The sequence below is a fragment of the Lutra lutra genome, chromosome 16 (genome assembly GCF_902655055.1).
Source record: "Lutra lutra chromosome 16, mLutLut1.2, whole genome shotgun sequence".
Classification (NCBI taxonomy): domain Eukaryota; kingdom Metazoa; phylum Chordata; class Mammalia; order Carnivora; family Mustelidae; genus Lutra; species Lutra lutra.
Genome location: NC_062293.1, coordinates 932,784 through 957,783, shown reverse-complemented (window position 1 = coordinate 957,783; position 25,000 = coordinate 932,784). Strand labels below are relative to the sequence as shown.

Genomic DNA, 25,000 nt, shown 5'->3' with positions numbered 1-25,000 from the left:
TAAGGCCCCGCCCACGCAGGCCCGCAGCGCGAGCCCGCCCCTTCGTCCCTATTGGTCCGCGGCGAGAAACGCGCGCTTTCCCCCCTCCCACCGCGGCCCCACGCAAAGCCTCCTGGGAGTTGCAGTTTGCGCCCTCCCTTCCGGGCGCTCCTCGCTCTTCCTGGATACTGAGTCTTTGCGGCGGCCGCGCGGACCCGCGGCGGGAGAGTAGGGTCCGAAGCGCGTGGGCTGGGTTCCTGGGGTCCTGCCCCGCCGCGGGAGAGCCCGTCTGCGAGGGGCCCTCATCCCCGCCCCTGGCGGATGCCCCCCTCCCCGGTTCCCTGCGAGAGCGGCCCCTGCCCACCACGGCCCCCCGCCGTCATGGGGTGTCCCTCCTGGAGAACCAGTTCGGTTGGTCCCTCGGTGCGCGGCTGCTGAGGACCTCGGGGCCCTCGTGCTCCACCCTGAGCCGCCCGGCGCCGTAGGCCCCCACGGGAGAGGCCCTTAGGGAGGGGGCCTGGCAGTGCCCGCGGGCCCGCGGCTAGGCGCGTCCGTACGAGCGTGCCATGGAGGAGTTCCGGCACTGCTACAGCCGGCTGTGCCGGGAGAGCGGGGCCGAGCCCCAGGACACTGTCCTGCAGAAACTGCAGGAGCCGCCGCGGGGCCGGCTGGACCTGGCCACCCAGAGCCTGACGGTGGACACCTGCCGGGCCTTGGGCAAGCTGCTGCAGAAGGAGGCCCTGCTGACGGAGCTCATCCTGAGCGACTGCATGCTGAGCGAGGAAGGTGGGCACCCGACCCGGGCGGGGGCAGGCGGCCCTCCCGACCGAGAGGCGCGGCTGGGCTGTGGCAGCCTGGCCTTGCCCTGGTTTGCGCCTGGCCCCCGTTCCTTGGCAGCCTGTGGCAGAGAGCTCTTTCTTCGCCCCAGACCTTGCCTTTGTGAGGTTTCTGTTCTTCTGCACTGTACGTACTTAAAGCCGGCAGCGGCGTCCCTGGCAGCAGGGGACAGTTTCTCTTTGTAACAGAGAAACTTTACCTTCCCCTGACTTAGCAGAGGCCCTGTGTGATGGTGAGTGTGCGGCCGGTGGCCCGGCTCTGAGCCTAGCACAGACTGCAGACGTTTCAAAGCTGGCAGTGAGCAGGGCAACTCATTCCTGGCATGAATCCTGACCATTGGGGGCCACTGGGACAGTCCTCTCTCTCCTACGTCTGAGTTGCTGCTCCAAGCTGGAGCCCACAGGGAGGAGCTCAGGGACACAGAATGACAGCCCTACCCCCTTACAGGGGCCACACTGCTGCTCCAGGGGCTGTGTGCCAACACCATTGTGCGGTTTCTAGATCTAAAGGTGAGCAGGTCTGCACTCGGGGGCGTACTGCTTGAGACCGGGAGTGGGGGTGCAGCGGGTGGGGGGAGACTTGAGTGTCCCGGCAGCCTGAAAATCTGCATGGTGGCCAGAGACAGTGTCTGTAAGTACTCTTGGCACACAGAGCTCCACACGGATTTCTGATGGTCTTGATGGGGTGGGTGGTGATTGGAGGTCAGGAACGTGAGTTCCAGACTGTTCACGTGAACAGACAACAAACCTGCACCAGGAGGCCCCCTGCAGCCCGGGAGAGCAGCACCTGAAAGGAGCTGCACCTGCTTCCAGGAGCGGTCCCCCGGCCTCATCCGCTGCCTGACCAGGGCCCTGTGGGGTGTGGACATGGCATTAGAGCCCAGCCTGTGAGGACACGGAACTAACCACCCTGCGTCTTCCTGCCCCAGGGCAATAACCTCCAAGCTGCGGGCACTGAGGCTCTGGGGCGACTGCTCCGACAGAACAAGTCCATTCAGAGGTAAAGTGCGGTCCGGGCCCCTGCCCTCTCCGCCGGCCCCCAGCACCGCCCACCCCCATGAGTGGTTCGGGGTTGGCTCAGGCACATTCTACAGCCTGAGAGCGTCATCTCTAGGCTGGTCGTCTGTGTCCCATACAGCAGTAGGGAATTGGCAAGTATCAGTTACTCACGTGGCTTCAGCCTTTCTGCCCGAGACCCCGAAGCCTGCACTTCCCCTCTGGTCCCTGTGACTGCAGGGTGCTCCTTGGGGCCACACAGCTCACGGCCACCTTTCCTGCAGCCTCACCCTCGAGTGGAACAACCTGGGCATGTGGGAAGATGCCTTTGCCACCTTCTGCGGGGCCCTGGCAGGCAATGGGACCCTCCGGCAGCTCGACCTCCGTAACAACCAGATCAGCCACAAGGGCGCAGAGGAGCTGGCCTTGGCCCTGACCTGTAACGCCAGCCTCCAGCAGCTGGGTGAGGCCACCCTGCGCTGGCCTTCTCTGCCAGGCCTGCGGTCTGGGGCCCGAGCCGCTGCTCCCTCAGCTTTCCTGCTGCCGCTTTCCCTTGCTGCTACTTTTGTCCTCCGGAAGCAAGGGGGCAGGAAGGTGTCGTGGGGAGGTTCCCGGTGAGCAGGGCTCCTGCAGGGAGGACCCTCCCCCAAAGAAAGCATCCCGGGCTGGGCCGGCTCTGTCCAGGTGCGCTCCGTCTGTTGACAGCAGGTTTCCTTCCAGACCTGCGCTGGAATAACATTGGCCTCCTGGGGGGCCGGGCCCTGGTGAACTCTCTGCCCCGCAACAGAGCCCTGTGGAGGCTGGAGCTGGCTGGGAACAATGTCCCAGGCGATGTCCTCAGAGCCGTGGGTATGCGCAGGGCCACCAGCCACTGTGGGAGGGGCAGCTCAGGGCTCAGGACAGAGATGTGAGCAGGCATCGTGAGGCAGCCTAAATCAGACACGGGAAGAAGAGGGAGAAGGGGGCAAGGGAGGGGTATGGCGTGGCAAGCTGGCGGAGCTTTGCCTTGCCCTGCTCTGAGCTCTCCTCAGTGTGTGCACCCCTCCTCAGCCCCGCCAGGGGCCCCTGGCACAGATGTAGAAGCAGAGGCACCGTGGCTTGGGGCCTTGCCCCGAGGTCCATGCCCATGCCTTGGTGGCCCAGCCACAGCTGGAAGGGGGCTTCTTGGCATCTGCCCCTATGCTCCAGAGTTCATGGCTGTGCGTGGGAGCTGTGTGGGTGTGGGGCTGCCCTGGCTCCGTGGTCCCTTCCCCTCAGTGACCCCGACAACTCAGCCCCAGGCCCAATAGAACACTGTGTCACTCTGTGGTTACTGTCCTGCTGGTAGTGCCAGCCACCCCGGGGTCTGAGCTCGGACTGGAATCCTAACCCTAACCCTGCTGGGCTGGCCCGGCCTGTGTCGTCATCCCTAACTCCTGCTAGTGCCCTAGCTTTTGGCTCCTCTCCAAATGCTGCCTGAACCCCTCCAGAACACAGGAGTTGGGCATGACATTCACGTCTTAGAAGTCGAACAGTGGACTCTGACCTTCGGGATGGAGCCCAAATGCCCCAGGAAAACCCCCGTGTCTGGCAGCTGAGCAGTCTCCCCGCCTCTCCCCATGTGCATGCCCCCCCCCCCCCCGCACAGGTGCCTCCGCGGCTACCGGGCCCACCATTAGCCCCGTTCCTACCCCTACGGAAGCCCTCCCCTCCTAGCGCAGTCTGACTCTCGGGGCGAGACCGTAGACGGGGTTGGTTCTCTGACGACTGGCTTCCAGGCCCAGGGCTAGGCTAACTGTTGGCCACCCCGAGGGCTAAGTAGCCCCCTCAGTGGATCCCTGGGCTCTTTCCCATAGAGCAAGCCATGGACCGCAACCGGGAGCGGCAGACCACTTCCAGAGAGAACCAGGCCCGCACCCACGTGCTCAGCAAGGAGGTACAGCACCTCCAGGAAGAGAAGTCCAGGCAGGTGAGGACAGCTTCTGACTGCAGAGCCTCTCCAGCTGCGTGGACACAGGGCCTGCCTCGGTTCCCGGCCGTGGCCGTCTTCCTCTGCGCCCGAGGGCTTCTCTGAGTGGCCAGCACTCAGGCCTGAGAGGCAGCCTTTAGGTCTGACTCTGGCCGGGTGGGTGGGCAGGTGGGCCTCCCCGTGTGGGAGTCCTGCCCCTCCCAGACAAGGCGAATGCTTCTCTGTTCTGCTGCTTTTTGTGGGTGTCTGCTCTCCGTCCTGCTTGACCAGGGCGATAAGCAGGCTCCAGGCCCTGACGGGGCTCTGGCTGGCTCTGTCCCCAGTTTCTGGACTTGATGGAGACGATCGATAAGCAGAGAAAAGAGATGGCCAGGAGTGGCAGGTGAGCGTGGCCCCAGGGTCACAGAGCTACAGCTCAGGGGGGCAGGGTGCCTGACGTTTCGGCCCTGACTCTGGCCTCCTGGGGTGACCGACCCTGAGGTTCGTCACCTGCCCATCGATGAGAGGGTAGCATGTGCTTGCCCAGTGCCCTGGCTGGGGGGTTGCGGCCGGCACTGAGAACCTCCCTGCCGCACCTGGAGCGCTGTGGAAGCGGGAGAAGCAGCGGCTGGTACCCGAGCCCGGGGGGCCTGGCGGCGCTCTGAGGTGGGGCTCTCGGGCCTTCCTTTCTGCTTACAGGGCATCGGCCGCACGTGTGGAGCAGCTTCAGGAAGCCCTGAACGAGAGACGTTCGGTCATCAATGCCCTCAAGGCCAAGTAAGCAGGGCGGAGGGCAGGAGAGTGGGGGAGGGGTGGCTCCGGAACATTTTAGAGACCTGTCCGTGGGCAGAAGAGTGCTACGCACAGGAACCCTAGACACCAGTGTACAAAGTTGAGATGGGAGACCACTTGGTTGGTAATCCTGGAAGGGTTTTTGAAGGAGGAGAGCTCTAGCTGAGTTGACTAGCGGTAGGCAAGAAGGAGAACAGTGGCGCCTTTGCAAGGCTCCAGGTGCAGCCGGGGGGGCTGGCTTTTCCCTCCCTGCAGGCTGCAGATGGCGGAGGCAGCCCGGGCTCTGTCCGAGCAGAAGGCCCAGAGCCTGGGGGAGCTCTTGGCTGCCGCAGAGCAGGAGCAGCAGAGCCTGGCGCAGAGACAGGCGAAGGAGCACAGGCTAGAGCGGCAGGTGAGCAGGGAGGGGTGGGCTGGCACAGGGCGGGCGACTGGGCAGGTGATGCCTGCCGGTGTGACCAGTGGTGACTGGTGCCCTGTCACCCGTAGGAGGCAGCAGAGCGGGAGTCTAAGCTCCTCAGAGACTTATCCGCTGCCAACGAGAAGAACCTGCTTCTGCGAAACCAGGTATGGGGGTGTGGGGCCAGGCCTCCTGGGAGGTGAGGCAGGGGCCTCGGGGCAGGGGCCAGGGCCACTGCTGCCCGTCCATGGTGCCGGCTCCCCAGGTGGACGAGCTGGAGCGGAAGGTGAGGTCTCGGCAGGAGCAGCTGTTCCTGGCCCGGCGGGAGCTGAGCAGCGCGGCGGCGGAGCTGAAGATGCGGGCCAGCCAGGCCGAGGGTGGGCACCCGCCCTTAGCTGAGGGCCCAGAGAGGGGAGGACAGGGCGCAAGGGCCCCCCGGGGAGTCCCACCCATGCTCTCCCCGCCTGGGCTTTCAGAGCGTCTGGAATTGGAGAAGAAACGGTCCCGACAGAGCTTGGAAGACTTGGAGCAGCTGCGGGCCAAGGAGGTGCTTGTTAATGACATCGCCGGTCCCTGCTGCCCCTGCTGTCCGTCCAGGGTGGCATGGTGTCCCCCGTGCACACCCCTGCCAGTGCTCCCCTGACAGCCTCGGGGCGCTGGCTGGTAGCTCTCTGCCAGCCGCAGCAGATGACAGACCCAAAAACTCCCGACCAGCTTCTAGAAAGCACGCTAGCGCCAGCTGCCACCTGGGGGTGGCACTGGGATGTGTCCTCCATCCTTGCTTCCTACAAAGCAATAAGGAGCAGCCCCTCCGGGAAGCAAGTGTCCCCAGGACTCGCCTGCCACGGGGTGGGGGTTCCACGAGGGGACATAAGCTGGGGACCTAGTCTTCCAGCCTGTTCTGCCCCCTCACCTGGGCAGGTGGAACACATGACTCGTCACCTGGAAGAGAGTGAAAGGGCCATGCAGGAAAGGGTACAGAGTCTGGAGGCCTCGCGCCTATCCCTGGAGGAGGTGAGCATGTGCTGGCTGGGTGCCAGGCCCTGCCCTTCCCTGGGGCACCCCTTCTGTGGTCTCAGAACCCCATCAGGACCACCCACTAAGAGCCCTGAGGCCAGAGGGACTTAATGCAGTGGGATGTGGGATCCCTCAGCCATAGCAACCGTGCCTAGTGAGCGAGGCTCTCGGGAGGCTGGAGCAGGGGTACCCCCGGTACTCCCAGACGAGTCCCTGGCCAGGGCAGGACGGGCCCAGTGGGTCACTGTGTGTGGCACAGGAGCTGAGCCGGGTGAAGGCGGCGGCTCTCAGCGAGCGTGGCCAGGCTGAGGAGGAGCTCATCAAGGCCAAGAACCAAGTCCGCCTGGAGGAGGTGAGCCCACAGCCGGGCAAGTCTGGAGCCTGCTGCTTGCCGTGCCTGCCAGGGAGCGAGGCCTGAGGGGCTGAAGTGCACAGGCCAGACCCAGATCTGTGGCTCAGTAGTGGGAGGTGAGGGGCAGGAGCCCCAAGGGTACAGGGGCAGATAGGAGTCTGAGTAGGTCAGGTCTAGGATCACATCCAACCCCCCTACAAAGAGCCACTGACGACCAGCCCTGGGATTGGGGGAAGGGGTTTGCATAGCCAAAGCAAGGACCCAGAAGGCAGAATGGCCGGCCTGGGAGAGGGGGGCTCCTGTAGCCTAATTAAGTGTAGCCTGTTCGGAGTACGCATCCGAGGCAGCTTCCGTGTCGCACGTGAAAGCTCCCTCTGGCTGAGCAGGCGTCCCTCCCACCCCTGTGAGCCCAGGGCCTCACGCAGGGAAGCAGCAGGCAGGCCTCGGGCCGCTCCACGTTGCTCACCAGCCCGCCCCCCCCCCACAGCAGCAGCGCCTGGCTCACCTGGAGGAGAAGCTGCGGCTGCTGGCGCAGGCTCGGGACGAGGCTCAGAGCGCCTGCCTGCAGCAGAGGCAGACGGTGGCCGATGCCCAGGCCCGGGCCAGCCAGTTGGGCCTGCAGGTTGAAGGCCTGAGGCGGCATCTGGAGGAGCTGCAGCAGGTACGCGGGACTTAGGGGGACGCAGCCCTGGCTTCCAGCCCCCTCTCACCCCCATGTCTGGCAGGAACTGAGCAGCAAGGACCAAGAGAAGGTGGCAGAGGTGAGCAGGGTCCGGGTGGAGCTACAGGAGCGGAACGGCCGCCTGCAGGCAGAGCTGGCCGCCCAGGAGGCGCTGAGAGAGAAGGTGGCGGCCCTGGAGCGCCGGCTGAAAGGTGAGCTGAGCTTGGCGGGACCAGTTCTCCCTGGGTGACCCGACGGGCGGCCAGGCTGCAGCGCTGGGCAGTGCCCATGTCACCGGGCAGTGTCCGCATCACCGAGCTCCCCCCGTCCCCAAGGCGGCTCTGCCCACATCTGGATGGCCTGGGGTCCAGGGCGGGCCCTGAGCTGGGCACCGTCCCCACCCGAGTTTCTTGTCCCGCAGTGATCGCAAGTGACCACCGGGAGGCGCTTCTGGACAGGGAGAGTGAGAACGCCTCTCTCCGGGAGAAACTTCGGCTCAAGGAGGCAGAGATCGCTCGGATCCGGGAGGAGGAGGTCCAGAGGGCCAGCTTCCTGCAAAATGCTGTCCTGGCCTACGTGCAGGGGTCTCCTCTGAGGGCTTTGAGACCCCAGAAGTGAAGGGAGGCAGGAGCCTGGGGGGGAGGCAGGAGGGCAGCACCTCCCAGACGTCTGTGGGTCCCATCCCTGCCTGTCAGTTTCTTAAAACAGCCTGGCAGGGAGTCTGCCACTGGGATCCGGGGCTCTTGGGATCAGTGAGTGGGGACTGCTGCTGCTCACCACCAGGGTGCCTGGCTTGGCGAGCCCAGGGCCGCTGGCCACGACGTCTGGAGTGGGCACCCCTCCGGGTGGTCCCGAATCCTCCCTCCAGTCCCCGGGAACATGAAGCACGCATGGGGGAAGAAAACCCTGAAGAGCCGCCCCTGCTCCACGGCAGTCCCTTCTCGCTGGCGGTCAGCCCGCGAAACGTGCCCACACAGGCCCCTTTCACAACTGACCATGCACAGCGGCTGCCCCCTCTGCTGGGTCTCTTGAAATACAGAACTTTTGCAATTTGTGATACATTCTGGGCTGGTACCTTTTCCCACGTTTGTGCGCCGATGCCCCAGGCACCCTCAGCCCCAGCCCTGGAAAGAAGACCCTCCGGGTTCATCTGGGTGGCCTTTCCCTCCTGCCCACGGAGGCGGGGGGCGGTGGAGGGACAGGGCAGCGCTAGCACCTGTAGTCTCCTGGCCAGAGCGCGGGTGGGTCTCACCCTCCGGCAGAGCCGGCCCTGGGCATGCCCTCCCCGGCAGGGCCACAGGCACACAGACCGCCCCAGCTCAGCCTGGTGGGGGCCGGAGGGCCCTGCCCGCGCTGCCCCCTCCCCCCCTGGGCGCGCAGCAGGGATCCCGGGGCGCTGGGGAGCCCGCCGGGCTTGGGGTACTGGCCGGGGTTCGCCACATCCCCAGCCCTCGACGGAGTTCTCCGGGAACCGCGAGGGCCGGGTTCGGGGCGGGCCCGCGCCCCCCGCGCCCCCCGCCGGCCGCGCTCGGCTGTCTCCGCGCCCGGCGCTCGGCGGCGCTCGGCTGTCTCCGGCCGCTCGGCTCGGCGCTCGGCTCGGGTCCGCGGCCGCTGCGGCGCGGGGCATTTCTCCGCAGCTCGGCTCGCGGCCGCGCCCGCCCGGCCCGCGCCCATGCAGGCCATCAAGTGCGTGGTGGTCGGCGACGGGTGAGTGCGCGGCGCGGAGGCCGCGGGCCGGGCGGGGGCGGCCCCGGGGACCCGGCCGGGGCTGAGCGCACGGCTCCGGGGCGGGTACCGGCTCGGCCCGGGCGGGGCGGCTCTCACCAACCCCCTCCCGCCGACGCCCTTACCGCGCGCGCCCCGGGGCCGGGCAGGAGCGGGAGGGCGCCTCGGGGCGGGGTCCCGGCTGGCCGCCGGGCGCGGGCCTGCATCCCGGGCCCACCTGATGCTGCCCCGGGGCCGCCGCCCGGCCTCCGAGTGGGTGGGGCCGGGCCTCTCACCTGGACTGAGCCCCGCTCCGGTCCCACCCTCCCGGGGTGCCGGGGGCGCCTCCGGGCCGGCTCGCCCCGCCCTACCCGCTGGAGGTCTCCGCCTGCGGTTCGGGAGAGGGGGCGGCCCTTGCCGGGCAGAGGGCTGGAGGCTCGGCCGGAGCAACGTGGGCTCGCCCTGTGTCCGCAGCGCCGTGGGGAAGACCTGCCTGCTCATCAGCTACACGACCAACGCCTTCCCGGGAGAGTACATCCCCACCGTGTGAGCACTCCGGGGGGCGGGTCTGCGGCCGGCCGGCGCCGGGCTCCCCTGGCGGGGCGGAGGGGGTGGTCTCGGCTTGTGGGGTGGGGCCAGGGTGCCGCCAAAGCTCGGGGTCCGGGCAGCCTGCGAGCCCTGGACCTGGGCCGACCGTCGTGCTTTGCCCGGCAGTTTCGACAACTACTCCGCCAATGTGATGGTGGACGGGAAGCCGGTCAACCTGGGGCTATGGGACACTGCCGGGCAGGAGGACTACGACCGGCTGAGGCCATTGTCCTATCCCCAAACTGTAGGTGACAACAGGGCCAGCCGCAGGAGCTGGGTGGCTTGGGTGGGGCCTTGGAGGTCCTCCTGTGTGAGTGTGCAGGGAGCAGGGGCCGTTTGGAGGTCCTTGACTGCTCCCACCCGTGCCCCCCTCTCCCTTTCTCCCAAGGATGTCTTTCTGATCTGTTTCTCTCTGGTGAGCCCGGCGTCCTTTGAGAATGTCCGAGCCAAGGTAGGGCATGGCCCTGGGAGGGCCTGTCTGTGGGAGAGCGGCTGGTCCTGAGGGCTTTCCCTGGCGGGGCGGGGGCGCTTGCCTGAAGACCTCAGGTCACTTGTCCTTTGGAGGCAGCGGAGATCCCTGTTTTCCTTGGGTCTGAAGGTGACCAGGGGGAGTGACAGGGGCAGAGGTGGGATGGAGGTGGCAGGGAGAGCTGACAGGCCCTTCAAACCTCCGGGTGGCATTTTTGTCCTTGGTCATTCCCCCATCAAGCCCACGGCCACTTCCTGAAGCAGGAAGGGTTCGGTGTGGGTCCAGGGACTGAGATGAAGGCACCCCTGGGAGCCATGGCCTCCTGCAGGCATAGCTGTGGGGGAAGCCCTGGGTGTCAGGGTCAGAGCCTCCATCCCCACAGTGGTACCCAGAAGTGCGACACCACTGCCCCCACACGCCCATCCTCCTGGTGGGCACCAAGCTGGACCTCCGTGATGACAAGGACACCATCGAGCGTCTGCGGGACAAGAAGTTGGCACCGATCACCTACCCCCAGGGCCTGGCCATGGCCCGCGAGATCGGTGAGTGGGCACTGCGGGGCCCTCGGGTGGGGGCAGGAGAGAAGGGGCAGAGGCGGGCTCTGGAGGGCCCCCCACCTGTGCTGACCCCCTCCTCCCCCTCCTTGCATTCCCCCTCCCAGCCGCGCTGCCCCCCTCCCTTGCTGTGCTCCCCCCGCACTGACTCCCCTCCTCAGCATCCCCCCCCACCCCAACTGCCCTCAGGCTCTGTCAAGTACCTGGAGTGCTCAGCCCTCACTCAGCGGGGCCTGAAGACGGTGTTTGACGAGGCCATCCGGGCCGTGCTCTGCCCGCCGCCTGTGAAAAAGCCGGGGAAGAAGTGCACGGTCTTCTAGAGGGTCTTCTAGAGGCTGCTTCGGGAGGGGCAGCCCCGCCCAGCCCCGGTTTGCTGTCGTGTTGACATGTCTGGTGTCCTTGAGTCTGCTGTGGGGGAGTGGTGTGGGTGGGGAGGGGGAAGAAGCATGGGGACAAGGCCACCGCTCCTGGGGACAGGGCTGGGGCAGTGGGGTCCTGTCTGCTCTGTCTCCTCTTTTTGGGGTTACAGCTCCAGCTGTACCTGGACCCCACGGGAGGCTGGAAGGGAGCAGGGTCTCCCTCAGGCTGCAGGGGCGGGTCCAGGACAGCCCCAGGATGGGCTTCCTGATGGGGGGAGGTGGGGGGGTGGGTCCTGTTCGAGCACCCCAGGATCGGGTGGCCCTTACTTCTTTTATACAATAAACGTTCTCCATCATCTCCCGGCTGTCTGGGTACCCTTCTCTCTGGCCTGGGGTGCTTTGTCCCTAACCTACCCCATAGAGAGTAGAGGGGTGAACTTGACCCTACACGCTGGGCAATAGGAGAAAAAGACCTTGCTCAGCTGTGTCAGTCCCCAAACGATGGGACCCAGACCAAAGCAGGTGTAAGGGCACGTAGCCCCTTTGGGGTGAAGAAAGCCCCCGTTGTCCTGACCTGAGGCCTCCGAAAGGGGCACACCCCGGGGGTGGGGGCTGAGGTGGGCTCCAGTCAGCCGGCTCCCAGGTGTGGTGAGAGGACAGCCTGTAGTCAGGGCCCACCGAGCCCTACGGAGCCCCTGGCGGGGCTGTGCTGGCAGCTGGTAGCCTCCCCCTGGCTCCCCACCACCCACCAGGGCTGGAAGAGAAGAGGTCAGGAGGAAAGGCAGCCCATATAGAGAGAAGGGAGAGAAGAGGAGAGGAGCGAGCAGCAAGGGGCCAGTCCGTCATTGCTGAAGCCAGAGACAGTGGGAGGTGAGGCTGCCGTCAGCCTGGGAGGGCCCCGCGGTCCAGGAGCTTGGACTTCACCGCAGGGTGCGCTCCAGGCAGACCCGTGATTAGAAAGCCCTGCTCCCCATGCGCTGCACAATAGGCCCCTGCCGACAGGTGCGCCAGCTGCGAGATTTTGGGGAATATGCTAGTCAGTTGTTCAAGAGCCTTTATTAACTGTGTAAACTTGGGGTTCCTGGGGGCTCAGGGGGTTAAAGGCTCTGCCTTTAGCTCAGGTCATGATCTCAGGGTCCTGGGATCGAGCCCTGCATCTGGCTCTCTGCTCAGCAGGGAGCCTGCTTCCCCCTCTCTCTGCCTCTCTGCCTGCTTGTGATCTGTCAAATAAATACATTAAAAAAACAAACAAACAGTCCAAAGACCCCTAATTGTTCTTGTATACAGGGCTATCACCTATGTTTGGGATTATCTACGCCCGGTGTGTCTGTGTAGCAAGGGTGCCACGTAAAGGTTGGGGAGCTCGGAGCCCCTGGGCAGCTCAGGCGGCTCGTCTTCTGACTCGGTTTCGGCTCTGGTCGGGACCTCGAGCCCCACGTCCAGCCCTGTGCCGTGAGCTCCATGCTCGGCAGGAAGTCTGCTTGAGGTTCTCTCTCTCCCTCTTCCCTGTCCCTGCTTTCACGTTCTTTCTCTCTAAAAATAAATGACTCAAAAAAAAAAAAAAGGTGGGAGACCATGCATCTCTCCCCAACTCTGCCCTCAATGGTATCAAGTGTGGGAGTCTGTAGGCTGTGGGAACAGGAGAGTTCTGCCACAGGACTTGATTGGCTATTCGTCATGTAGACTTAAAGCAACAACACACCAATGCAGATAAAACTCACAGGTGCCGTGTCTCGTGCACTGGGTGCTTCGTGAAGAACTCAAGAAGGGGAGAGAATGCTCTTCCCGCATTTGAAAACTCACCTGATTCAGCAAAGAAGCCTTTCAGCTCACCGGCAGCTCAGCGAAGCTCCAACGCCCACCTCTCTCGCCTCCCTTTCCGCTGACTCCTTACCTTACCAACACTTATGCCAGGGCTGCGCCCACAGAGCTGGTTGGTAAGAACTCTGCTGCTTCTACCCCGATGGCCTCTGGACAGGGCCGAAGGCCATTCCTGGTCAAATGCGTCACCAAGCTTGGGAGCTGGCCTGGAAGGTCCTACCTCCCAGGCCCTGCCAGGGACCCGGCCGGATCTGAAGATCTTGAGCATGGGAGCCAGCCGGCCACCTGGCCTGGGGTCTAAGCTGAATGGCACCTGCGTACCTGGGACTCATTCCCACACACGGCACTGGGCTCTGCATCTCTGGCCGCTTGCCAGTAGCCTAGAAATCAGTGTGCAGGTTAGGCAGAAGAATCATGTTTATTGGAGAGATGGGGGGACAGCAGTGTGCTCAGCATGGGGCTGGGGCGTGTCAGAGACTCAGGAAGCCAGGAAGCCCCCGTCCACCGGCACAGCAGAACCCGTGGTCATGCCGCTCCGGTCACTCAGCAGGAAAAGGATGGCGTCTACCACGTTCTCCACCTCTGTGGGCAGAGTGGAAGTCAGGGCATAACCAATGGAGGCTGCCCTTCATCCTTCCCTCCCAGGCCTCATCGAGGCAGGTATGGGGGCTCCTGCCTGACTCACCAGCAAACTTGCCAAGTGGGATTCGATCCAGCATGGTCTTGGCCTTCTGGGGGTTGCTCCAATTGGCCAGGCCCATGGGGGTCATTACCACTGTGGGGTTCACCGTGTTCACGCGGATCTATACCAGGATAGGCAGAAGGTCAGCAAGGCAGGCTAGGTGCCCAGGGCCGGGGGTGGGGGTGGGAGCTGGGTGATGGGAGGCATCCCAGCAGGGCTCACCTTGTGTGGCCCGAGCTCCAGGGCCATCGCCTTGGTCAGCATGTCCATGGCGCCCTTGGTGGAGCCTGTGACGTAAGGCGTGCCTTGAGCCTGAGCTGGCTGCAGGCTTGGGGGTCACTGGGGTCGGGGCCGGGGTGCAGCCGGGGGATCACTCACAGTAGACGCTGTGGTTAGTTATTGCACGCTGTGAGGCCTGGCTGGAGATGTTCACGATGGACCCTGGGGCTCCCCTAGCTATTAAGCCCCTGGCCACGATCTGGAATTGCAGAGGGAGCGTGAGGTAGAGTGAACTAGTCACCCACCATTCCCACTCCTGCTCTGAAGGCAGCTCACCTGGGACACTTGGATGACAGCCCGTAGGTTCACGTTGAAGGACCTGGAGGCCGGTGGAGAGACCCTCGTCAGGGACTGGGGCTGCTGCTGCAGGGGCAGCCCTTGCCCTAGGGTTCCTCCACCCTGGCCGGCTCACGTGTCACACGCCTCCTTGGTGATCTCCAGGAAGGGCTGCAGCAGTGCCACGCCAGCGTTGTTCACCAGCAGGTCCACGGGCCCCAGGCTGCCCAGTGCCCGCTCTGTGGCCTCCCAGTCACCCAGGTCCACACACACGGGTTCCACCCCGGGGCACTGTGTGTATGGGGGTGGGGGACACAGCTACCAGAGGCTCCATGCCCAAGGAGGGGCACAGCTGGGCCTCTGCCACACGACAACTTTCAGACAGACACGGGGAGAGATTGGAGGTCTCAGAGGATCCAGCTCCCTTCTTGGGGTTCAGAACCCCAGGCCGCTGAAGGAGGCGACAGAGGAGCTAACACGGTCCCTGGGCCCCCCGGCATTTCAGAGCTTAGGGACCTGGAGGCCAGCCTGCCTCTGGCCAGTCCATGTCCTGCACCCCGGTGGCTCAGGCGCTGGGCCTGCAAAGCCTGAGAAAAAAGCCTGAGAAATGGCAAAGCAGCCACTTCGGCCTCCTTCCAAGCCCAGCGGGTGTCGCCGTTCTTCCGGTCGCCGGGTGGCCAATGGAGGCCGAGCGCCCCGGGAGGGCTTGCGGAGGGTCCCTAGTCAGCCCCAGCGCCAGGCGCCTGCGCGTCCGGGCCAGACTTCCCCGCCGCCCCGCCCGCCTCCCGCGGCCCGCTGGGCGGGGACTAGGCGGCGCCTACCTCGCGGACCAGGCTGTCCAAGTCGGCCCGGGTCCGGCTCACGGCCACCACCCGCACACCCGCCGCGTGCAGCGCCTGGACAGTGGCGCGCCCGATGCCTGCGGGGAGCGCGGCTCAGCGTGGCGCACCCCCGGCACCGCGTCCCCGCCGCCCGCCGCGCCCCCAGGTCCCCGGCCGCCCGCCGCCCCCGGACTCCGGCCGCCCGCGCCCCCCAACCCCGGCCGCCCCGCAGGTCCACCTTTGCCCGCCCCTGTGACGAGCGCCCGGCGGCCCGCGAGCCCCAGCTCCATGGTTAGCGTTTGGTCCCAGCGCCTGGCGGCCGCAACTCAGCAGAGGGGCGGGCGCGGGGCGGGGCGCGGGGCGGCCAATCACAGGCCTGCGTCCGGGCTGGGGGCGGGGACATTAACATACCCCCGCCCCCACCAGTGGGGAGACTCGGGGAAGGGAGGCGGCGCGGCAGGGGCGGCGGGTCGGCCCCGCGTGAGTCGGCGTCGCAGCGTCCGCGAGCGTTTCCCCCGCCCGGCTGGTTACAGGAGCGCAGACGTGGTCCTCAATGCCGGGAAGAACTGCGGCGACGTGCGAAGGGGAGAGCGCGGAGCTGGCGCTTCTCGTTCGGTTCCTGCAAATGAGTTCGGTGGGAACGATTGCGCGCCTCCTCCCCAGCCCCGGCCGGGGGCGGCTCGAGCTCCCCTGGAGTGCCCGAGGGAGCGTTTGCACAACTGAGCCTGAAGAAGCCAACAAGATCCGCGTTGACCTTAAAGGGACCCCAAAGTCATCCAGGACCACCCACCTGCCACCACCAGCACTTACCATAACTTGGGCCAGAGAAGAAGAGCTAGGATTGGGGTCATCGAGGTGCACGGTGGCCAGCAAGGGCAGGCATTGCTTCTAGAGGCTTTGGGGTCATTCACAGATACGTCTGTGAGCCCACATGCATACAGATACTTGTAAGATGCATACCCGTGCACTGTCTCCCCCATAAAAACTGATTCGTTTAGCGGTTTATGGCAAAAAAGCTCGAACTGCCTGGAGTACCTTCTATGGCCCAAAGTGGGGTGGTTGCAAGGCCTCTGGGTCACTGGGGCTTTGGGCCCAAGTGGACAGGTTGGAGGAGAGGGTAGTGGGGCAGCCCGCGGCACACATCTGAGAAGCCCCCAGAGAATGGCCGAGTGAGTCCTCCCCGCCAAGCCCTGAGGTCCCCACCCCGGCGCCCCGCAAACCCTGGCCTCCCGGCCAGAGGCCAAGGGAAGAGTGGCCCCCAACTGAAAGTCCTTCCTGAGAGGTACATCTGTTTAGATCCCTTCTGTGGCTTTCCTTTGCCCCCGGAATGCTGTCTAAATCTTCTAACCTGTCCCGTGACCGTCAGTGGGCCAACTCTGGCACCAACCTTGCTGTGGGAGGCGGTGCAGGTGGGCTGGAAATGCCCTCAGCTCTCCCTGCCCCCACTCCCAGCCCTGTGGGACCATTGCCTGCAGGACCCCACCCAGCCCCTCCTCCCTTGCATCCTTGCTCAGGGTTGGAGACTTTTCCAGTCCAGCTGAGTGACCCCCTCAGGCCTCATCACCCCCCAGGTGTTCGGTTGGCACTGAAAGTTCCCCCACCAATGGGTCCGTGATTAAAGGAGCAAGACTGATACAAAGCGAAGGTCAAGCAAAGCTTTATTTCGCACCAAGCATCGAGAATTGAACTGACCGGTCGGGGCCGTCTCTTGCAAAGAGGTGACCTCTCTCTGCCTTACAGACTAGCTTTTAAGAGCAAAGGCCATGTGGTTGGGCCTGGCCACGCACAGGTGGCCAGTGAAATTGTAACACACAGAGAAAGCTGCACAGTCCTGCTAGGTCACACGTAAGTGACCAATTGAATTATAATTTACCCTAGTAGATATTTGAACTAGCCTATCACTTGGTCAGAATTGGCGCCCAAAAGGCACGCAAAGGTGGGGCCCATACTCCTTGGTAGCTAGGGACACAGTATGCGCCCCCACTGACTGGATACCTCCACCTGGCCTGACCCACTCTTGTATTTGGGCTTTGTTACCTGGGACTGGTTTCCCGGGCTTGCTTTTAAGTAAGTCCCTGGCGGCTGGAGCGGGGGGACCAGGGTCAGTTAAGTTTTACTGCATAAACAACAAAATGACTGTTTAATCCAAGATGGAATCGCTCTGGCTAAACAGGCCCTTACAGGGACTTGACTCTGGTGAGCGTGGGGGAACCCGGCAGGGTGTGCAGAGCTCCTTGCCTGGACTCGGGCCAGAGACAGAAGGCAGGGCAGCAGCTTCGGACCCTTGCCCAGCTCAGGCCTCCTTCCACGGAGGGGTCTTGCGAGGGGAGGTGGGCCTGGAGGTGGAGCTGGATTCCCTTGGGCTGGATAAACTCCACTGTTCCAGCACCCCACCCCCACCCCAGCGGGCCTGAGCGCTCTGTCCCACCTCCCGGAGGGAGGGTCTACATCCGGTCCAGATTCCCCCCACCCGACCTCTCTGACCCGCAGTGGTCTCAGCAGTGGGGCAGGGCTGAAGGGCGGGCCAGAGCCTCCCCAGGAGGGAAGGGGCTGTAGGCTGCCCTGTGCCCTCTGGACTCTGGCCTCGCCCAGGGCCGATTGGGTGTTTGGGGGGACGGGCCTGGACCGCAAGAATCTCCTCGGTGTGAGCAAGTCGCTGCCCTTCAGCCACAAGCCAGGGCCAGCGGTGGAGCCCGGCTGGCTCTCCGATGTGCCCCTCACTTCACGGAAGGTGAGATGTGTGCCCTCCCTCCCTGATCCTCTCCTCCCCAGCCTCGCGGCTGCCCCTCCGAAACCCTGGCGCGCACTGGACCCAGGAGCACGGCCTCCGCTTGTTTAGGCAAATCCAACCAGCACAGCGGACACAGTGGGCGGGGGCGACGGGGGCGGGTTTCCAGGCGGCGCGGGTGCGGACGGGGAGCGTGGCCACGTGCGGAGTCCGGACGGGAGAGGGGCTGGTGGGGCGGGGCGGGGCGGGGCCTCGGGCGTGCGGGGCGGGGAGGGGCGGGGCCTCGGGCGTGCGGGCGGGGCGGGGCGGGGCCTGGCGGGAGAGCGCCGGCGCCGCGCGCTCTAGGAGGCTAGGTACCCGGCGTCCACGAGGATGCCCGAGCCGCTGGTGGAAGCGCTGCGGTCGCTGAGCAGGAAGAGGATGCTGTTGACCACGTCCTCCATCTCTGCGGGGAACGGCGGGGGCCAGTGGGGGCAGGCGGGGTCAGCGCGGCGCGCCCGGGTCGCCCGGGCCGCCCCGGCCGCGCCGCGCTGGTCGCTCCCCGCAGCCCAGCTGACCTGCAAACTTCCGCAGCGGGTGCCGCTCCTTCAGCTTCCGGGCAAAGTCGGGGTCCGTCAGGACTTTCTGGCTCATGGCCGTCGGCACCACCGTGGGGTTCACAGAGTTTACCCGAATCTAGCCCCCGGGGGTCCAAGCGGGCCTCAGCAGGTAGATGAGCTCCGCCCCCACAGCCCCTGGGCACCTCCCCCCACACCTGCAGAACTTGCTCTCTGCGTTCAGTCCATTGCTGACCCCACTGCCCAGAGCCTTGGGTAGGCCTCAGGCCTCTCCCATGCCCTCTGCTGCCCATTTTCATTGCCATCCTGAAGTCCTGCTCCCCAGCACCTACCTGGTGCCTGTGCTCCCCAGCACCTACCAAGTCCCGACCTTCTGTGACCCCCCGACCCCTGTTCCCCAGGTCCCCCCTCCCATGCCCACCTTGTATGGCCCCAGTTCTGCAGCCATGACTTTGGTGAGTGCCGTCATTGCGCCCTTGGTGGAGCCTGTGGAGGGCAGACAGCCCTGAGGACCCATTAGGGATTCCGCCTCCTTTGCACAGAGGCTAAGCCCCAGAGCCCAGCGTCTCCTTCCTGGAAAGGGGGGTACAGGCTGGGCAGAGGGACTCACTGTAGACAGCTAGGTTGGGGAAGGTGACGTGGGCCACCATGCTGGACACATTGACAATGGAGCCGGGCACTCCTCGTTGGATCATGCCCCGGGCCACGATCTAGAAGCCAGGAAAGAGGCAGCCTGACCCCAGGACACTTCCACCTGGGCCTTGTCATTGCTGGGCCTTGTCCTCCCTCTGGCTCACCTGGGACACCTGGACCACAGAGCGCAGGTTCACGTTGAAGGTCCTGGGGGAAGGCAGAGAGTCAGATGGTCCGTGGCCACACCTGCCCCACGTCCCCAGCAGCCCCTCCCCAGTCCACCTGCTCTCCTACTCCCCACCTGTCGAAGACGTCTTTGGTGACCTCCAGGAAGGGCTGCGTCAGCAGCGTGGCAGCGTTGTTCACCAGCAGGTCCACGGGGCCCACATTGCCCAGTGCCCGCTCCGTGGCCTCCCAGTCACCCAGGTCCACACACACGGTCTCTATCCCAGGGCACTGTGGAGAGGCATTGGTCAGCGATCAAGGAGGTAGTCCGGCAGGCCCCTGAGGCACCCGGAGGGCGTGGGGGGCAGGCTCGGGCCACGGCGGGGGTGTGTGCCTCACCTGCTCGGAGAGGCTCACCAGGTCCGTGTTGGTGCGGCTCACGGCGATCACTGCAGTGCCCAGCGCGTGCAGGGCCTTCACAGTGTCTCTCCCGATCCCTGCAGGGGTGCACTGGTGAGGAGATGGCCCAGGTATCTGGGTCAAGCCTGAGGACCGAGGCTGCAGCCCCCTCTGCTCGGGAAAGGGAGTGAGAAGGTGCTGGGCAGAGAGTGGGCACCAGGGGGACGTGGTACCAGGTCTGAGCTGAGCTCCGGCTGAGGGAGGCCCCCGAGGAGCTCCTGCCCACCAGACCCAGGGAAGAGGCCCCAGCTGGATCTCTGAGCTTGAGGGCCACCATCTGGGGCAGCGGTCTTGCCTTCATATCCCAGGGCAGCCTGACGGGCTCTCAGGTCCAGGGGCTGTCGGGGATGCGGTGAGGGGATGATTGCTGGCGGGTTGGTCCGTGACAGGCATGGAGGGACTCAGACCCCAACACAAACCTGGGAGGCTTCGTGCCCCACCTTCCTCTCTGGCTCAGCCCCTCCGACACCCTTACCCGCCCTGCTCACACCCACCTTTCCCTGCCCCGGTCACCAGGGCCCGCCCGCCGCTGAAGTTCAGCCACATGGTACTGTCTCTGAGCCTCCGTCCAGTGGGAGAGGAGGGCACGGAGGTTTTAAAGGCCCGGGGCGGGCCGTTCTGGGGGTGTCCAGGAAGGGAGGCTGGGGGCACGGGGCAGGGGCGGGGCATCACAGCAGCTTCTGTTTCCTTGTTCACAGGGATCTGCTGCCCTCCTGACACACAACCCAAAGGTGCTGGCCAAAAGCCCCACCCTGAGTTTTGAAAAAGGAAATTAAACAAAACAAAACAAAACCGTGGACCGTGGGCATGCCCTTCTTGGCCGGCTGGGGGAAGATGGCCCGGAGCTGACCCCCGCGAGCCCTGGGGCCGGCATCGCTGCACGGTAGTGCAGGTATACTGGGCTTGGGGCTGGTCTCCCGCCCTGCTGACCCTACTCCACCATCGCCCCTTTCTGGGGGCCGCTGCAGCTCCAGAATCTTCCTCACGCATCCCTGGCCAGCCAGGACTCCTGCCCCTCGGGCCTCCGAGCACAGTGCTCAGCCCTGTCCACAGGTGTGGCCGCCCTGAGGTGCCCCCTCTTCCCTCTCAGGTGTGGCTCTGGGAGTTGGGGGGCGGTCCTCTCCTTCCCCAGCTGTCTTCTTTTTGTTCCCCTCCCTCCCCCTTTTAGAATTTCATCTCAGCACAAATTGGCAGACTCTTCCCGGTGCCAAAGGACTTGCTGTGGGCTTCTCCTTCGTGGCGCCGATCCCCGTGGCTTCTTTTTTTTTTTTTTTTGGACAGAGAGAGATCACAGTAGGCAGAGAGGCAGCCAGAGGGTGAGGGGGAAGCAGGCTCCCCACTGAGCAGGGAGCCCGATTCGGGGCTCGATCCCAGGACCCTGAGATCATGACCTGAGCCGAAGGCAGAGCCTTAACCCACTGAGCCACCCAGGCGCCCCGATCCCCGTGGATTCTGATGGCCATTCTACTTCTGGGGCTGAGTTCAAGGGCCTGTCCCAAGTGTCTTCCAGTCCTGTGCCATAGGCCTCACAGGACCAAAGCTACTGTCCAGAGGTCCGGAGTTCAGGGCAGGGCCATGACACCTTCACCAGGCCCCTCCAGGTGTGACCCTGACACACAGGCGGGCCCTTGCTGCCTCTCCCTCACCCAGGCCTGGCCGGACCCCAGGTGTGGTCCCAGGAAGAGAGGGTCCTGTCCTAAAGCGCATCCGGCCTCTCTCAGACCTCTGCTCCCCGGGGCCCCGGTGGGCTTGCCCTCTGGCACACGTCCTTGACCTTGTCGGTCATCAGGGAGTCCAGTGAAGGAAATCATTGCCCTGGGCATGACACAGCACACACAGTCTGGCTTTCTACCCAGCCGCTTGTTAGAAATCCCTTCCCATGAGGGATGCCGGGTGCCGGCTATAGGGGAGGAACAGTCGATCCCGTGCACAGCGAGGCCTTCAAAATGCGGGTTGGAGCGGTGCCTGGGAAGCATGTTTGTGCAGCGCAGGGGTGAGCCCTCGTCTACAGTGGGACCCGCAGGTCTCATCCAGGATACCCAGGATGGAGGGCATGGACTCCACCCCTCCCAGAGCCCTGGCCTGCAGGATGGCCCCCAGCCTCCACCCGCCCTTGCCTGCTCTGCTCCCAGAAGGCCTTCTGGGGAGTGTTCCCCAAACACGCACAGGTTAAAAGCACCTCCCTGCTTCTGTTAACCCACACCCCCAATTGGAACCCCACACCGTGCGTTCTGTCCCTCCAAGGCCGCCAGCACATTCCAGACACAGTTCAAATGCTACAGGTAATGTTTATTTATTTATTTATTTATTTATTTTTCCTTTCCTTTTTTTTTTTTTTTTTTTTTTTGACAGAGAGATCACAAGCAGGCAGAGAGGCAGGCAGAGAGAGAGGAGGAAGCAGGCTCCCCGAGAGAGCAGAGAGCCCGATGCGGGGCTCGATCCCAGGACTCCGAGATCATGACCTGAGCCGAAGGCAGCAGCTTAACCCACTGAGCCACCCAGGCGCCCCATATTTATTTATTTTTTTAAAGATTTTGTTTTTATTTATTTGACAGAGAGATCACAAGCAGGCAGAGAGGCAGGCAGAGAGAGAGGAGGAAGCAGGCTCCCCGCTGAGCAGAGAGCCCGATGCGGGGCTCGATCCCAGGACTCTGAGATCATGACCTGAGCCGAAGGCAGCGGCTTAACCCACTGAGCCACCCAGGCGCCCCGGTAATGTTTATTTTTAAATAATTCAGGATTGCAAGGCTGGAAAGCTTTTCTCCCCCTGCGCCATTTGAGAGTAAAACGAGCATCCCATCAGCCCCAAGTAGCTTCTGGTCTGCTTCCTTCAAACACAGACGTTATCCCGCACGCACACACGCATACACACGTGCTAGCCCCGAGACTAGCACCATGAGTCCCCCGTGTGTGCTCAGCTCCCATTCAGGTCCTACAAATTACCCCAGTGCTGGTCTTTTTAAAAAGAGCGGCTTCATCGAGGTATAATTGACGGGCCCTGCCAGCAAACATTCCACTGAATAAATTCTAAAGATCTAATCGGCTTTTTCAATCCATTTTGGGCAGGGATCTTCCCATCTAGAGGTAGAGAGGAGCTCCCATGAGTGGCAGAAAAGGCGAGGTTTTTAAAGGCAGAGAGGGATGGGAAAAAGGAAGTTATTGGCAAAGGATGCCTTGCTTCAGACGAGGGGGCTCTTGAAGGGGGAAGACATTTCTGAGTGTTGACCGGGACCATCGCAGCTTCACTGGTTCAAGGGTCCCTGACATGAGTTACTACAGTTTAGGCCCATCGTTTTTTTCTCCTCTCCTCCCCTCCCCTCCTCCCTGCTCCCCTCTCCTTCCCATCCTTCTTTTTTAAGATTTTATGTATTTATTCACCACAGAGAGTACAGCACGAGCAGGGCGAGTGGCAGGCAGAGGGAGAAGCAGACTTCTGGCTGAGCAGGGAGCCTGATGGGGGGTTCTATCCCAGGACCTGGGGATCATGACCTGAGCCGAAGGCAGATGTTCAACCAGCTGAGCCACCCATGTCCCTGGGCCCGTGGTTTTCTTTTTAGCAACACAGAACGCCACAGATTAAACGTGGACAATTGGAGGAGTCAGGCATAGGCAAATCCCATGAAACCATCCCTACAGTCAAGGTCACACGCACGGCGGTCACCTTCCCAGGTTCCGGCACCCAGTTGCTCGTGTTTGCAGTGAGACCTGCCCCCACAGCGTCCTGGGCTCCGTGCCTGGAGTCACTCTCTCCTCTCGCCTGAAACTCCCTGTCAGCTCTGTGTAGGGAAAGTGTCCAGTCCAGGCTCGCCTGTGGTTAGGGGTGGCCCGTCGCTCTCTTCCCCCTCACTCCAGATCACTCCTCAGTCTTTCCTCGAGGTTTACGACCTTGGCATTTCTGGAGCCTGGAGGTCAGTTCCTTTGTAGAAAGTCCGTCAGCTGGGGCTTGCCTGGTGTTCCTCCGAGGTGAGGTGCCCCGTGTCCCCGTCAGGGAGGGGCGCCATCAGCCACTGCCTCGCATGGACCTGTCTCACCGCTGGCCATGTTAGCTTGATCAAGGGTGTCAGCTTTGACCACATCAGGCACAGCACTGTCCCTGTGCCTCACATCTGCCCTCCTAACCTTAGGCAAACCGTCCCCTGGGGCCACGGTCCCACGTGCGCGGTGTCCGTCCGCCCCGTGTGAACCGCCACCGCGCATGTGACTGAACCTCCAAGTAGAGCCCTCGGTGACCTGTGACTCACAGAATCCAGCCGACAGCGCGGCCAGACGCGTGTCCCCCAGACACGCTGGCACCCACACTCTGGGCAGCGACGGGCGGGAGGGCAGAACAGCCGGCGTGCACAAGTGACAAGGGGGGACGACAGCTGTCACAAGTACCGTCCACCTCCCGGCTCTCCACCACCCGGCGCCTCGCCCGCTGGAGGGAGAGCCCGGCCGGGTGACCTTCTGACTACCACGACGCGTGGCAGGCGCCACCAGCGGGTCTTGGGGACGGGTGGCATCCTGGGACCCCGCGCCCTCCCTGAGCTCAGGAAGCCCCGTGGCCGCCCCCACCACACGCTCTGGCCCCAGAGAGGAGCCCGAGGCGGAGTCGGCTCTGGAAGGGGCGCTGAGGCTGGCACCCCCGGGCTCCCCGCGCTGGGAGGGCGGGTCTCCCCCGCCGGGCCTGCCTCGCTGCGCCGTAGGCGCCCTCCTGCCCCGCCGCGTTTCCAGGTGGTGCGGGCGGCCAGGGGCCCAGGGCGCGGGGCAAAGCTCCGGCGGCCGCCGCCCTGCTGCTCTCCGGGGTCCGGCTCTGCCTGGCGAGCCCCGCGGACGCCGGTCTCCGCGCTCCTTGCGTCCCCCCCCCCCCCCCCCGCCGGCTCCCGCGCCCTCAGCGGCCGCTCCACGCAGACGCCTCGGCGGGTCTGCGGCCCCAGATCAGCGAGAGCGCGCAGTGTGGCCGCCACCACTTCCCGAACTCGGGCTCCGCACGGCCCCAGCCTGCGGGGACTGGGGTGGGCGCGGCCAGAGTGGGGGCGCGGGCCGAGCGCCAGGACGACACCAGCCCCTCGGGCGGCGCTCAGGCTTCCTCGGACGCTGGGCTCCTGGGACACCTAGTGGGGCAGCGGGCGCGTCCGTCTGTCCCGCCCCCGAGTTCCAGGTCCTGCGTTAGCGCTTGGTGCTGCCGCTTTGACAAAAGTCCCGGGGGGCTCGAGGGGTCCGTTCGCATCACTGGGGGGGAGGCTGTGTCCGCAGAGGCCCCGCTCCTTCCAGGACCACCGCGGACACTTTCCTCATCAGACCTTGGGCTGGGGCCGCCCCTTCCCCTGTGTCTCCAGCACCAGGAGAAGCAGCCAGCTCAGCCCCCGTCCCCGCCGCGGCCTGCTGGGGAGCAGCGCGCTGCTGCGGGCGCGGGACGCACGTCTGGTCCACCGGGCCCAAGAGAGACCTGGGGTCCAGCCTGCTGTGGGCTCCCAGCTGCTGCCAGAGTCTCTCCAAGCCTGGGACCCAGAGGCCACGAGGGCCGACCAGCAGAGGCGCCAACAGGCGGCAGACCCCGAGGAGCTGGGACACAGGGCAGTCTGAGGGCCTCCCACAGCCTCATGCATGCCCCCCAGACCCCCCACAGGCACACCATACACGCCAGTGCACACACTCGCCCTGATGACTGCATTGTGGCCTGTTTTCTACCCCCGAGATTCTGGTTTTGTTTTGTTTTGTTTTGTTTAACAGAGAGAGAGAGACAGAGATCACAAGTAGGCAGAGAGGCAGGCCGAGAGAGAGGAGGAAGCAGGCTCCCCGCTGAGCAGAGAGCCCGATGCGGGGCTTGATCCCAGGACCCTGAGATCATGACCTGAGCCGAAGGCAGAGGCTCAACCCGCTGAGCCCCCAGGCGCCCCGAGAGTCTGGGGTCTTCAGTCTCCCGAATCAGCCGTCCAGGGGCTGCCCTCCACTCCAACAGGCCGTGG

At 64.4% G+C, this 25,000-nt stretch overlaps 4 protein-coding genes and 1 long non-coding RNA gene across 10 annotated transcripts; 3 read left to right on the top strand and 2 right to left on the bottom strand.

The window, feature by feature from the left end:
• Positions 1-117: 117 nt before the first annotated feature.
• Positions 118-8,014, top strand: LRRC45 (leucine rich repeat containing 45). Of its 4 annotated transcripts, none has more exons than XM_047705888.1 (17): positions 118-765; positions 1,264-1,325; positions 1,745-1,815; positions 2,096-2,274; positions 2,496-2,660; positions 3,647-3,759; positions 4,083-4,141; positions 4,438-4,515; positions 4,786-4,921; positions 5,017-5,094; positions 5,193-5,304; positions 5,404-5,474; positions 5,849-5,941; positions 6,204-6,296; positions 6,787-6,957; positions 7,022-7,169; positions 7,379-8,014. In XM_047705888.1, the coding sequence occupies exons 1-17, from the start codon at positions 546-548 to the stop codon at positions 7,573-7,575; spliced, it is 2,046 nt and encodes a 681-aa protein (XP_047561844.1). In that variant the 5' UTR covers positions 118-545; the 3' UTR covers positions 7,576-8,014. The 4 variants fall into 4 exon arrangements, with proteins under 4 accessions (XP_047561844.1, XP_047561843.1, XP_047561846.1 ...); XM_047705887.1 differs by having other exon boundaries at positions 119-765; positions 6,784-6,957; XM_047705889.1 differs by having other exon boundaries at positions 121-765; positions 2,532-2,660; positions 6,784-6,957.
• Positions 8,015-8,099: 85 nt separating this feature from the next.
• On the top strand, positions 8,100-11,111 carry RAC3 (Rac family small GTPase 3). 3 transcript variants are annotated; one of them, XM_047705897.1, is made up of 6 exons: positions 8,100-8,664; positions 9,136-9,207; positions 9,376-9,493; positions 9,638-9,700; positions 10,101-10,260; positions 10,462-11,101. In XM_047705897.1, exons 1-6 carry the CDS (start codon positions 8,234-8,236, stop codon positions 10,590-10,592), a joined length of 975 nt encoding a protein of 324 aa, XP_047561853.1. In that variant the 5' UTR covers positions 8,100-8,233; the 3' UTR covers positions 10,593-11,101. The 3 variants fall into 3 exon arrangements, with proteins under 3 accessions (XP_047561853.1, XP_047561855.1, XP_047561854.1); XM_047705899.1 differs by having other exon boundaries at positions 10,101-10,264; positions 10,462-10,558; XM_047705898.1 differs by lacking the exon at positions 8,100-8,664 and adding an exon at positions 8,672-8,934 and having other exon boundaries at positions 10,462-11,111.
• Positions 11,112-12,851: 1,740 nt separating this feature from the next.
• On the bottom strand, positions 12,852-14,843 carry DCXR (dicarbonyl and L-xylulose reductase). The gene is made up of 8 exons (XM_047708896.1): positions 14,749-14,843; positions 14,511-14,608; positions 13,826-13,980; positions 13,690-13,732; positions 13,513-13,612; positions 13,357-13,421; positions 13,138-13,255; positions 12,852-13,034 (listed from the first exon to the last, which is right to left on the bottom strand). The coding sequence occupies exons 1-8, from the start codon at positions 14,798-14,800 to the stop codon at positions 12,931-12,933; spliced, it is 735 nt and encodes a 244-aa protein (XP_047564852.1). The 5' UTR covers positions 14,801-14,843; the 3' UTR covers positions 12,852-12,930.
• A 2,506-nt stretch (positions 14,844-17,349) lies between these two features.
• Positions 17,350-19,829, top strand: LOC125088123 (uncharacterized). The gene is made up of 3 exons (XR_007123582.1): positions 17,350-17,439; positions 19,097-19,187; positions 19,751-19,829. It is a non-coding gene; the product is annotated as an uncharacterized LOC125088123 (long non-coding RNA).
• Positions 17,432-19,650, bottom strand: LOC125088122 (carbonyl reductase [NADPH] 2-like). Its single transcript, XM_047709156.1, has 8 exons — positions 19,547-19,650; positions 18,993-19,090; positions 18,730-18,884; positions 18,593-18,635; positions 18,406-18,505; positions 18,217-18,281; positions 17,796-17,913; positions 17,432-17,683 (listed from the first exon to the last, which is right to left on the bottom strand). Exons 1-8 carry the CDS (start codon positions 19,596-19,598, stop codon positions 17,580-17,582), a joined length of 735 nt encoding a protein of 244 aa, XP_047565112.1. The 5' UTR covers positions 19,599-19,650; the 3' UTR covers positions 17,432-17,579.
• Positions 19,830-25,000: the final 5,171 nt, after the last annotated feature.

What these genes read in the sequence shown, in the direction of transcription:
- RAC3 (XM_047705897.1), top strand. Translation starts at nt 8,234, where the DNA reads ATGCCCTCCCCGGCAGGGCCACAGGCACACAGACCGCCCCAGCTCAGC. An exon ending in CATTGTCCTATCCCCAAACT is followed by an intron (nt 9,494 to 9,637) that starts GTAGGTGACAAC and finishes CTTTCTCCCAAG; the next exon opens with GATGTCTTTCTGATCTGTTT. An exon ending in GGCCATGGCCCGCGAGATCG is followed by an intron (nt 10,261 to 10,461) that starts GTGAGTGGGCAC and finishes AACTGCCCTCAG; the next exon opens with GCTCTGTCAAGTACCTGGAG.
- LOC125088122 (XM_047709156.1), bottom strand. Translation starts at nt 19,598, where the DNA reads ATGTGGCTGAACTTCAGCGGCGGGCGGGCCCTGGTGACCGGGGCAGGG. An exon ending in CTGTGGTCCAGGTGTCCCAG is followed by an intron (nt 18,506 to 18,592) that starts GTGAGCCAGAGG and finishes CCTGGCTTCTAG; the next exon opens with ATCGTGGCCCGGGGCATGAT. An exon ending in CCCGCTGCGGAAGTTTGCAG is followed by an intron (nt 17,684 to 17,795) that starts GTCAGCTGGGCT and finishes CGTTCCCCGCAG; the next exon opens with AGATGGAGGACGTGGTCAAC.
- LRRC45 (XM_047705887.1), top strand. Translation starts at nt 546, where the DNA reads ATGGAGGAGTTCCGGCACTGCTACAGCCGGCTGTGCCGGGAGAGCGGG. An exon ending in ACCTGCTTCTGCGAAACCAG is followed by an intron (nt 5,095 to 5,192) that starts GTATGGGGGTGT and finishes CCGGCTCCCCAG; the next exon opens with GTGGACGAGCTGGAGCGGAA. An exon ending in AGCAGCTGCGGGCCAAGGAG is followed by an intron (nt 5,475 to 5,848) that starts GTGCTTGTTAAT and finishes TCACCTGGGCAG; the next exon opens with GTGGAACACATGACTCGTCA.
- DCXR (XM_047708896.1), bottom strand. Translation starts at nt 14,800, where the DNA reads ATGGAGCTGGGGCTCGCGGGCCGCCGGGCGCTCGTCACAGGGGCGGGC. An exon ending in ACCAAGGAGGCGTGTGACAC is followed by an intron (nt 13,733 to 13,825) that starts GTGAGCCGGCCA and finishes ACCGGCCTCCAG; the next exon opens with GTCCTTCAACGTGAACCTAC. An exon ending in AACTAACCACAGCGTCTACT is followed by an intron (nt 13,422 to 13,512) that starts GTGAGTGATCCC and finishes CTTACGTCACAG; the next exon opens with GCTCCACCAAGGGCGCCATG.